This window comes from Musa acuminata, chromosome BXJ1-8 (assembly GCF_036884655.1).
Source record: "Musa acuminata AAA Group cultivar baxijiao chromosome BXJ1-8, Cavendish_Baxijiao_AAA, whole genome shotgun sequence".
In the NCBI taxonomy this organism is placed as follows: Eukaryota; Viridiplantae; Streptophyta; class Magnoliopsida; order Zingiberales; family Musaceae; genus Musa; species Musa acuminata.
The window spans coordinates 48572080-48583649 of record NC_088334.1 but is presented as its reverse complement, the minus strand read 5'-3'; the positions used below and the strand labels follow the sequence as shown (position 1 = coordinate 48583649).

At 38.1% G+C, this 11570-nt stretch overlaps 2 protein-coding genes across 4 annotated transcripts; both read left to right on the top strand.

Moving 5' to 3' along the window:
- The first annotated feature begins 1668 nt into the window (after positions 1–1668).
- LOC103996047 (MADS-box transcription factor 51) lies at positions 1669–6473 on the top strand. Its single transcript, XM_009416844.3, has 6 exons — positions 1669–2063; positions 3367–3442; positions 4467–4528; positions 4606–4696; positions 5985–6023; positions 6119–6473. Exons 1-6 carry the CDS (start codon positions 1708–1710, stop codon positions 6158–6160), a joined length of 666 nt encoding a protein of 221 aa, XP_009415119.2. The 5' UTR covers positions 1669–1707; the 3' UTR covers positions 6161–6473.
- Positions 6474–7759: 1286 nt separating this feature from the next.
- On the top strand, positions 7760–10924 carry LOC135581037 (uncharacterized). Of its 3 annotated transcripts, none has more exons than XM_065080575.1 (2): positions 7760–8312; positions 10177–10626. In XM_065080575.1, the coding sequence occupies exons 1-2, from the start codon at positions 7913–7915 to the stop codon at positions 10212–10214; spliced, it is 438 nt and encodes a 145-aa protein (XP_064936647.1). In that variant the 5' UTR covers positions 7760–7912; the 3' UTR covers positions 10215–10626. The 3 variants fall into 3 exon arrangements, with proteins under 3 accessions (XP_064936647.1, XP_064936646.1, XP_064936648.1); XM_065080574.1 differs by lacking the exon at positions 10177–10626 and adding an exon at positions 9087–9371; XM_065080576.1 differs by lacking the exon at positions 10177–10626 and adding an exon at positions 10657–10924 and having other exon boundaries at positions 7766–8312.
- The last annotated feature ends 646 nt before the right edge of the window (positions 10925–11570 follow it).

Sequence of the window (11570 nt, the reverse complement as noted above, 5' to 3'; positions counted from 1 at the left end):
GCTGCATCTCGTCGAGGCACGGTGTGCTATTGTAAGATTACATGGAGCTGCTTGGCGATGCTAAGATGTCTATCCCTTTCGCCGCGACTGGATCATGCCAAGCTGCCATTGCTCCTTGCCGGATTCGTCAGTCTGGTGGAGGCATCGGGTGCTACAAATGCGATAGTGTCTTGTTGCTTGGGCACTACGACGTTGCTTCACATCGCCCAAGGGGAGGGAACTGCAGAGCTCTCTCGGTCGTTGCTCCGCCAAGCCGAACTACTGCTACACCTTGCTGAAGCAGCAGTTGAGTTTGTGTGGTTTGTTCATGTGGAACTGCGTCTTGCCGAGGCGTGGCACGCTACGAATGCAAGCTTGTGGAGTGCTGCTTGGCCACCCTTCGCCTCACCGATGGCCAACAACTAGGTCATTTTGACACGGCTCGATGCAGTGTTGCCGAACCCAAATGAAGTGCACCACTGCAGCAGCCAAGCATTCGGCGTGCCAAGCTTGCAGGATACTGCCTAGCCGTGCCTTCACCGCCGGAAAGGCATTTGTCCGAGCGTGAGCTGTTGCCAGCACCTCGAAAGCATCATCACAACCTTTAGGTGATGCACGAACAGCTTTCTCAGCATGGGACATGAGCTCACTAGCATGTTCTCCGGATGCCTAACTTGGCCCATCCGCCGATGCCATCTGCTACACCGACGGCTTGCTCATGCTCCCACACGCAGTGAGCGTCATCTCCTATCAATTTTTCTTGTCTTTATCTTCGGTGGCCTCCTCTCGCCAACTGCACCGTGACTTGTGCACCTCTGTTCTTTGTGTTTCGGTGGGCAACTTTGGATCTTGAGCAGTGGAAGATGACGATGATGATGCAAGCTCACAGTTACTGCGTTCCGGGTTGTAGTCCTTCATGTCGGAGGATGGGGTCCACGATGAAGCCTTGTCTTCCTCAATGTCTGCCGTGTGGCCGAATAATGTCAGTGTCTTCACGAGATTCCGATTCCGATGCCTGATATTTCTCAAAGCTTCACGTTCGGCTTTGGAACTTCTGGAAGCCCCGTCTTGCTGGGGTGCCGATCAGATTAGCAGGCGAAGAGCCTATCTGTTGCTCCGAGCAGTTGGGCGGAGGAGAACTTTCCGACGTTGCTCGTTAATCGTTTAATTCCGATCTGGTTTGGAACCAATGAATCTATCATATCGATTTGGTTCCAATTCCAACTTGATTTCGTTTCAATTCAAACCAAACTGTCGATAGGACTAGCTATAAGAACAAAAAAGAAAATGTTACACGCTTCAGCGAAAAGCCAAAACTAGCGAACTTTTACGACAATTAGCCCTTCAATTTTTTAAATCAAAATTAGATGAAAACTGAATTATTTAGGAACGCATGAATATTTTTCTTACCAATAGGCTCCTATACTTTTTGTAATTTCATACACGCCCAGAGTATTAAATCTAAATATTATTAGGAGGAACAAATCATGATGAATAATATGTTTCTGGAGCTTGCAATTAGTTGTAGTTTCCACATTAATGGACTAACGCAGCTTGGGCGTTATAGATTATAATATGTGCTTAAAGTTTGGGCCGAGAAGATTCGGCCCATTAGATATATTTGCATTATTCACTATTGATATTCGGATCCATACCCAAACCCGAGATGGTGTTAAGGGGTCTCTTGGGAGTTCTCAACGGTGCGTGCCTTCTCGCGCCTTTCGGGCGATGCGAGAGGGGAGTGCTTTCGTGTGCCTTTGGCTCCGATGGCGACCGGAATTTTCTCCTTTCTCGTCTCCCTCGCCCTATAAATTTGCCTTTCCTCTCCCGCTTCCCCTTCGTCTTGCTCTACGCATCTTGTGGTCGGGACCGTTAAGAGTTGGGGGGCGGTCGGCGGCGATGGGAAGGCGGAGGGTGGAACTCCGGCGGATCGAGGACAACACCAGCCGCCAGGTGTGCTTCTCCAAGCGCCGGAACGGCATACTCAAGAAGGCCAAGGAGCTCGCCGTCCTCAGCGACGTCGAGGTTGCCCTTATCCTTTTCTCCGCCAAGGGCAAGCTCTACCACTTCGCCAGCCCCTACAGGTCCCGTCTTTCTTCATCCTCCTCCTTCGAGAGAACCGTATGATTCTCTTGTGACACTGCAATTGTTCTCCATTTCTTGATTTTTTTTTTTTTTTTGGGTGTCTGCAAGCTTAATTTGCCCGCGCATACGCTATATTAGAGACTGAAAACGTGGAACGAGCGAAAGTTTGTCTTTTGAGCACTCTCCGGTCGTTCCATGCATAAGAACACCTACGTTGCAGAATGGAAATGCTCACATGCCTCGTAAAGATCGATTCTTGGTTGTGGAAGATCCTGCTAGAATGATTGACCTGTGATACAATTAAAACTAGGAGTCCTAATCATTGATTAGTTCATCCTTCAAAGGAATTCTTTTCCACAGATCCCGGTGATGGATGAATTACATCTCTTTGATTTTTCAGATTTTGATAACATGGTCCAATTTGTTGTAGTAGGACATATGTGGTTAAGCATTCACAGAATTCACTATATCGTTTAAAATTTAGAATCTATTCCTTTCTTGCTTAAGTTTGTTTTCCAAGTAGCCAGACTCAAGTGTTAGATAAGATCAAGTCCGATCAAAAGTCGATGGAGCTAACTGAATTACAAAGCTGTTGCACTTAAAAATGTTAGATCAGAACAGAAGAACAGGCTGAAATCAGGTTAGTGTTGTACCTTTTTGTGTATAATCTGCATAGAAGAATACCTTCTATAAGTTTGATAATCATTTTTCCACATTTCATCATAGATTAGATTCACAAGAAGTGGAATTATATGTAAATCTTAAATAAGTGGTACTTTGGTTATCATAAATGACTTTTAATTAGCTTTATTCAATAATCTTGAACTCCTTATAAAAGCATAGCTGAACTGTGATGGAAATCTTACGACAAGAAGCCATATTCCCAACCATTTGGGGTTGGCTTCATGGGGATTTCTTTTCCTGCCATTACATTCTACTGAGGGTGGTGTATCAGTAATCAAACTCTATCCTACTGAAATATTATCTTCCTAAAATTATCAGAAGTTGCGAAAGGCTTTTATATCCAGCATGCACAAATTTCCTATTAATAGGCCAAAATCAGAAATCTGATGAGATGTTAGTATCGTTATTTAACTGCATGCAGCTTATGAAGGTAATGTGGTAGGTAGCTGACATTTAATGTTCAAATTGAATCCCTCTTTGTACTTTTACAGGGTCAATCATAACTTTTATCTTTAATTTTTTGTTGCCTTACTTAAGATGAATTCCAATTATGGTCCTTTAATATTAGTTGGGTATTTAATTCAGATTGCAGATCTAACTATTTACTCAATCTTACAGCATAGATAAAATAATTGGGCATTATCGTCATTTTGTAGATTCAGAAAGAGAGGTTAATGAACACCATTCTGCACAGGTGAATGAATCTCTCTTTTGCTAAAAAACTGGATACAATATTTCTTTATCACTTTTCAAAGTCAATGCTCTTTTTAAGTTATTTGTAAATTTATATTTTTTTCCTGATAGAAAATTATAATGCTTCCCATAATTGTGGCAATTGTGCTTTAATCTGTGCACAACAATCATGGATGAAGATAAAGCTGTGACTAACAATGTCCATCTTATGATGGCTTTGATATCATTTCTATAGAAGCTAATGTCAAATTTGTTTATTCAAATAAAATAAAGGGACTGAACAAAACTGTCATTAGGAATCTATGGCATTTATGCTAGATATGAATTTTAAATAAAATTCATACGACCAAAGAATGCTAATAAACACTCCCCTCCTCTGGCCTAATTATAAGATCATTCTTGGTTTTGTATGATTAGTATTAAACTGTGTATGTTGTCATTCTGATAGACGGTGCACTTTATTAAGACAAAAAGCATATTAAGGTAAAAAAAAATTGCAACTGTTATTGCCTCAGATACTATGCTATTTTCTTTTCTTCCAGTTATAGCCAAAATGGACTCAAGAGTTATGCCAAAAGTGGCATTTGTTATTCAGCTAATCACTAATTAATTTTTTTACTCAAAATAAAAAGGGGGAAATGCAACAGTAGCATCTATTGAGAGTGCAAAAACAGTCATACAGTGAAAACTTACATCAGTTGATGATTTGTTTAATTCTAATACTGTAAGTTTCATTTGATGACTTCTAAAATTTACGGACCACAAAATTTTGCGTTAGATTTATGAATTGATAAACTAATTTGTATAAATAGCAGAATGCAACCGGTCTGCAGTTATCTGAGTGACAATAGAACATCAATCATTCATCAATGATCAATGCAAAGAGAACTTGATAGCTTAATTGGACCTTTCTCGATTAAGAAAGAAACTGATATGCTTAACTTATTCTCATTTTTATATGTAACTCTGACTTGAGACATTGAAAAAGTTCTTTACATTGGTTCTTATTTTTCATTTGTTAACAGGGTCGTCTTAAAGACTTTAGTTATCCAAGGGTAGACTGTCAGATTCTGGAGATTGTTCAGTGGTATACCATCTGCACCATGTGTGTCTGTGTGTTAAATTTCATCACATTTTAGTTGATACAGAAAAGATATGCTCCAGGTGCCTTGATGAAACCAACATTTCCAAATTTCATCTCAGCCAACTTGAGAGCGTACTAGAAGGTACACTTGCACAGACAACGTCAAGAAAGGCAAGTGTAGCTCATATTTAATTCATGAATTAATCATATTATCATGGGTTTTGCTAAACTGCTAATCAGTTGAAGGGAATTTTTGTATGGGAAAATTAATGTCATCAAATCTGGCTAGAAAACTAATCTCAAATAAAAGCAAGACTAACATTTATTTGATTCATGTGCTAATTATGCAAGGATTCAAGCAAATGCTGATCCTTTAAAAGAGAACACTTTTGTGAATCAACTTTAATAAAGTATAGCTTGATTAATAAATTCAAAATAACTGAATCCGAACCTTGTTACCACTAGTTTTGTGCTTGCACTCAAAAGAAATTGTAATCTTTTCTGACAGTTTCAATCACTGTTTTCTTGTATCTGCTTCTGTCTCTACTCAGAAGCCCAAGCTTATCGTTGTTTCATTAAGAAAAAATGACTACTAATTATGCTTTTATTATATCGCCTGTGCCAAATTTCTTCTTCCTACCAGTGCATGTTGTGTACAAAATCAAAGCTTGAATGTAATCAGATGAGGGTCAGCAAATATTATCAGCAATTGAAATTTTTTTATCAATTTATATATATAATCAAAATCTTATGTATGATGACATTAGTTTCTTGCCAATTTTTAATCGTATTTCTCGTCGCTATATCATTTAGTAGCCGTACTAATTATAACAACCAAGTTCTTGGTTGAACTCCTGATGTAGACACATCTGATGCTCGAGATAATTAGTAAGCTTCGTGAGAAGGTATGATCTATAGTAGTTTCATTGGCAAAACACTTTTTTGTAATTTTAGAAAGTTGTGTGCCAAGTATTTCATGAGTCTCAGAATTAGGTGTCGGATCTTTTTGAAGATTAAAATTTTAATTAACACAAGCATTGTTCCCAAATATTGGTGATCTGGTTGGCCACATCAACTCTTCCCTTCATTTTGCTCTTTTAAGGGCATTGCTGTTGACAATCCAACTTTTTGTTGTTATAAAGTCCTTTTTCATGAGTCCCATTTTTCATCATATACGCTGCAAATCAGAATGGAGTTTGGATTGCAGTAGATAAAGGATTATTAGCACTTGACAAAAGCATCAGCAATCCAGCCATCAGGAATTGTACAAGTACCTGAAGGTGCATAAATTTTAGCTTGACACAAATTTACTTCTGATGATCTAAAGCTTGGAGCATAACTTTGGAAACAACTTCCTTAAGCTTTGCCTTCCAAACTACTATTGGAAGTTGGAACTTACATGAGCTTCATCTGTTTGCTTACACATATCTTACCTGGTTTTTGTCAATCTATCGTTCAGGAGATGGCATTGCTGGAAGAGAGAAGATTTTTCAATCTGGTATGTTATGCAACTACATAATTGTGAGAAATAAATGGATTCTTGTTCATTGGGATTCTTTCTCGTCCCTTATGCTTCTACCATTGGAATGATAGGGTGCTGAGTTTGGAGATGAACGAAACAGTAGGGAAGGGTGACTGCAGGAATACCGACACCTACAGCCACCGTCTTAGGATGTTGATGCTGCTGAAACTTCTCAGCACATTTCCTTCTTTCATTCAGAATATTACTAGCAGTATAAAAATGAAAGCACCTGCCCAAAGAATGTTGTATATGTATCGACAGCTTATGTATGTATATGTTTAAATAAAACTGCTGCAAGCTCATGTGTTCTAATGTAATAAATTTTGGGTAGAACTAACCAAAACCAATGCTGTATTATCAGATTCAGATGGGTGCATCTTTCTGATGCTTCTCTTTTAAGCATTATACTTATTATATTTCACATGACATTAACCTCTTGCCTTCAAAAGAAATGCTATTTTCTGAATTCTTGTATGTGGTGACTTCTTCCTTTGGCACGTACTTGATGGCTCATGCCACATTGTAGGCCATCATCCATGTGAGACTAATTAGGGTGTCATCCCATGTTAGTGTAGTTGAGGGTCAGGATCTATTCTAAGACACAGTTCAATAATATCGATAACCATATCTCCCAAAGGCTTGGTTCGGTTCTATATAACTCAGTTTTATTGTTTTTGTGGTTGGAGAATCTTACATAGTTCTTCATCATTGTTAGCCATGATAAGATCCTGCAACTTAAATGATATTTTTTCTAATGAACATCGTTAGCCATGATAAGATCATACAACTTCAAAGGTAAATTTTAGATAATTTTTCTAATCGAGTTAATTTTGCTACTTAGAATCATAAAAAATGATACAAATGTGTTCGAAAATCGAAGGGTTGCCTAAGAAGAGTTTACTAAAAAATTTAAATAATAAATTGAACTATATTTATTTAATTAAATAACAACAATAAAGTTGTAAATCCTAATTAAATGAATTTTTTTATCATCATTGAGATTCATAAAAATTATATATTTAATTAAACTTAAAATATTTAAATATTTATTTATAATTTTATTAATATTTTTTTATCTCTACTCATTGTACTATTAACATTAATTATTTCATGAAAAATAATCTATATAATTAATCTTAAATAATTAAGATATTGCGGCATGTTATTATTGTTGAGTGAAAGAAAATTTTTCGATTCATTTCCATGATAACTAAAGAAATTGAAGTTTATCGTTCGAGTAACCCACAATTAGGCAGCTTATAAAAATCCAACCTATATTATGCACATTTTGGAGTGGTAGAGTGAGGTGTTCGACAACCTCCAAAAGCTTGGAGTAGGAGAGATCTCTCGCAAGGCCAAAAAGACAAGGATGCGTCACCAACCCCAAAAGACGAATGCTCCAATGAGTTCGCACGCGACAATTCCTTGCCTCGCAAGCATGGCCTTCTGGTTTGGTCTTCCGCACGTTGTCTCGTTCGACGGCCGAGTCGCCCCCCTGTCGTCTTACTACGCACGAATCTCAACGAAGCTCCATCCCAAGAAATTAAATAAGAAAAGATTTGTGCTTGAAATAATAATAATAATAATAATAATTATTATTATTATTATTCATGATTTCTGTTCATGAATCACTAAATTAAAAAACAATTATAAAATAATAGTATAATAGTAACAATAATATTAGTAATAATAGTAGAGGACTTTTCGTTTTGGGGCATTCTGGATATAACGTGTCTGTTTTCTCCGCCCACCGCCTCTGATCTGTTCCTTTCTTCTTCGTCCTCCTCCTGCGCCCCCTCCTCCACCCCCCTCCCCCTTCACTCAGCGTTGGGATTAGGATCAGGATCAGGGCTTCGAAGAGGGAGATGACGAGAGGCGAGGAGGACCAGACGTCGAGGTTCCTCAACGAGCTCTGCTCCATCCTTTTCGCCGTCCTCCGTTCCCCACAACTCGCCATCCGCTCCTTCTCGGCCCCCTCCCCCGGCGTTGGGAGGATCGGAACGGACGAGATGTCTTATCGTTCTCCTCTACCGACTCCACGGCGGCGGAGGCTGCCGCAGGCGTCGCCGGCGGCCGTGGCGTCCTTGATGCTAGGGGTCTCGATAGCGCTCATGCTCGGTGGGTCCGTCACGTTCGTGCTTGGGTTCATGTTGATGCCATGGGTGATAGGGATGCTGACCATGTTGTACTTGGCCGGGATCGTCATGACCGTGTCGGAATTGGGACGGGCCATCCTGTTTCCCTCCACCACCAAGGAGGTCAAAGGTGAGATGTTTAATAAGCTTCTTGGTTGGATTGTGATTTAAACTTTTGTGATTGTAGCTTCTGTTTCTGGAAATTAGGAACTTTTGCACTCTCGACGGAATCAACTCTTCCTCGTGGTGCGAACTTACATTATTTACATTGCCCTCTCTAGATATCATTTTATTTCATCAATCATAGCTTTTCTTTTCATCAGTCATGAGAGAGTAGATCGCTTTGTCTGTAAAATTTATGTTTTTGGGTCTCCCTGTGTTCTTCTGAACATCAATATTTGCGGGTAAAACGTTGTGCATACTTGCTGGAGTTCTTGATGAGAGTCTCCTCTTGCTTCTAGTAAGATCACTTTTAATTGGGTCTTTCTCTAAGGTTGTTGAAGGACCACAATCAATTGGCTAAGATGTCTCTGACTTCATCAATTTATTTACGAGGAATTCTTTCAAATGCACCAAAGTTACTTTTCTTTTTTTTGTAATCTTTTGAGCTAGGATCCACCAATTATCTTCTCATCATTTTCTGTTTTCATTCATTTATGTGGACCCAATTATAGTGGTGGTTCTCAGTACTAGTGGAGGACTGACAAAGTAATTGGACAATAACAATGGAAGGCATGACTGAACATGATCTGCATCTTTTTCTTCTTGTGTGTTTTGCATTTTTATTTCGAATTCAAAGAATAATTTCTTTATGCTGCCTGTTCTGTCTTAACTATGCTGTTCAGTTCATCTCTTGATGCTGGAGTTGTCCAATCTCACAAGATAACTATTTCTAATTGTCCAGATGGGATTATTTTGGAGAGGCTTGGCTGGTTGTCAGTCACATCACAATTTCCTAGATGCCCCTAGAATGGTTATTTGCCTTCTTTAAGTCACTCCCATCTATGACTGTCAATCTGAAACTAATGCTTTTTTAATTGTTGCTGGTTTCTTTCCTAATATTATAGTGCCTATTAGATGACATTCTTTTCATTATCTTCACCCTCTTGGTCACATGGCCCATACTTGTCTATTATTTACATTTGAGCCTGTAGTATTCAGTGATGCATGAGTTAGATTCAGTTGCTTATCTGGTTTCTCAGTGTGGTGGGCAGATGAGATATAAATGAAGTCTCATGGTAGGGGGAAAGAAATATATATTTTAGAATTTATAATTGATATTTATTTTTAATTTTATAAAAATGTGAACTGAAGGAGGTCTATAAAATTTCTCTCCCTTGGTATTCATAATTGATGATAAAAAATGCTCATCCTCTGTGATATATCTAAAGCATGGATAAGTGTCTGGCATGGCTAGCAGTCAACAAAATACTAATATATTTGTTTAGCATAATCACAAAATATATGGATGTGTGGATCAAGCAGTGCCACAATTTTGTTCTTTCAAAACTTGACAGATTTAAGCAGCACTGCTCACGGTGAATGATTTGCAAAGTAATAGATTCTTTCAACTTTTCATGGTGATTGATTGATTATCTGAAGGGACATTAGAGAAGATTCCACATGGATTTGAGTGGTTACATGTTATACATAATTATTGCATCTTAGTTGGTTGGAAAATGACACATTATCAAGATGGTCGCCCGGAAACTCGAAAGTGATTGGCTTTCTGACAAATGGCCAACCATATTTCATGAAGATAAGAGTTGCTGATTGATTGAAAGTTGCTGTTCCATTTAGTATGAAAACTATTTAACACAATCACAAAATTATGATAGTACCTAGACTGTTTATTCTCCCATTCTAAAACATTCAATATCTGGTAGGTGCAAATAATGGTAAATTCGCAGAATTTTTGTGTGCAAATTCTGGATTCAGTCATGTATTTCTCTTTGAAGCTAGCTGTAGTCTGACTTGGTCATGTCAAGTTACAGGGCCACTAAAGATTTTTCAAGTTCTGCCCAGAAGATAATTGGACCGCCATACAGCTGAAAGAAAATTTGAATATCATTCTGATTGAATTCCATGATAATGAAATGGCCGGTGGTAGCTTGCTCTAAACAGTTTTATTTCATGATTGAATTTCCAGTCACACATGATCTGGAAAATGGTCTAAAGAGTGATATAATGAACACGAGCATATTGGATTCGTGATTTACTTGTATTTAGGTGGGAGTTCTGGTGATGATAAATGCAGAAGTAATCTCATGATATCTTTGGTAGCTTACGCCTCTATTACATCTGATTGGTGGCAGATGATATTTAAGGCTCATGACATTTTGCTTGGATGAATCATCATATGTATTTTGCAAATCATTTTACTTTCATAAATCCGTCACATATGTTAATCAATTACACCATGTTGGCAACTGTAGCACATCTCAAATACATTATGTTATTGCTTGGCATTGCAGGCAAACTCCCGTCTAAACTTCCAGCAGATTAAGAGTACTTTCGACAAGAAAAAATGGCAACTCTCCTGTTAGAGTTGGTACCGACATGAATGTTGGATGGCTGCTATATTAACCGTGAGCAGTGCTGCTTAAAATGAGGTTTCGACCTCTTAATGTTTTACATTTGGTTTGTAAAGTTGATATATTTTTTTACTTTTGGGTTGTAACAAATATAAGATATATCACACAAATTCTATGCATCCAACTGCATTGTCATGTTTATATACCATCCTTGGACTGTTGATTGTTGCCTGTTGAACACCAGTGACTAACAGATGTTTTGCAGATTGAATGAGTTTTCCTATATTATTCTAAGCTTTAAAATTTTTCTTTCCTTCAGATTCCTCCACCTTCAATCCTTCCCAGGAGAATGATTTTAATAATATTTTAGTCGAATTATTATTTATCTCAAAAGCATAAGCTGCTAAAAAAAATTTCATCCCTCCTTAAAACTCAACATATATTAAGTAATCAAAGAATTATCGTCGCATTGAATTCTCACTCTACGAAATTTATTTTAAATCAAATGTTTGAGTTCTCATCCTACAAACTAAAATTATAAAAAATCTTGATTTTTTTTTTCCCACACGTTTATGTCGATCATTTCAGTACGAGAGAGGAAAAAGCGTGGAGACTATTGATGAGAAGCTGTCAGTCACGTTAGGTGGGAGATTGACCAGATTGTGACATCTGAATATTCTCTTTAGGATTTATTTTGTGGGTGTGATTTATTTTCCCCCGACTATCTCAGTCCCTTTGTAATCTTCTCTCTCCAAACGAATTGAAGATCCAATCATTCTAAGTGCAGCTGAGGAGGAGGACCGCTCAACCTGTAGCTGGACAAAGCAACTATTGATGCTTCTGGGTGATGTCAC

What these genes read in the sequence shown, in the direction of transcription:
- LOC103996047 (XM_009416844.3), top strand. Translation starts at nt 1,708, where the DNA reads ATGCGAGAGGGGAGTGCTTTCGTGTGCCTTTGGCTCCGATGGCGACCG. An exon ending in ATGAACACCATTCTGCACAG is followed by an intron (nt 3,443 to 4,466) that starts GTGAATGAATCT and finishes ATTTGTTAACAG; the next exon opens with GGTCGTCTTAAAGACTTTAG. An exon ending in AGAGAAGATTTTTCAATCTG is followed by an intron (nt 6,024 to 6,118) that starts GTATGTTATGCA and finishes TTGGAATGATAG; the next exon opens with GGTGCTGAGTTTGGAGATGA.
- LOC135581037 (XM_065080574.1), top strand. Translation starts at nt 7,913, where the DNA reads ATGACGAGAGGCGAGGAGGACCAGACGTCGAGGTTCCTCAACGAGCTC. An exon ending in CACCACCAAGGAGGTCAAAG is followed by an intron (nt 8,313 to 9,086) that starts GTGAGATGTTTA and finishes CTAATTGTCCAG; the next exon opens with ATGGGATTATTTTGGAGAGG.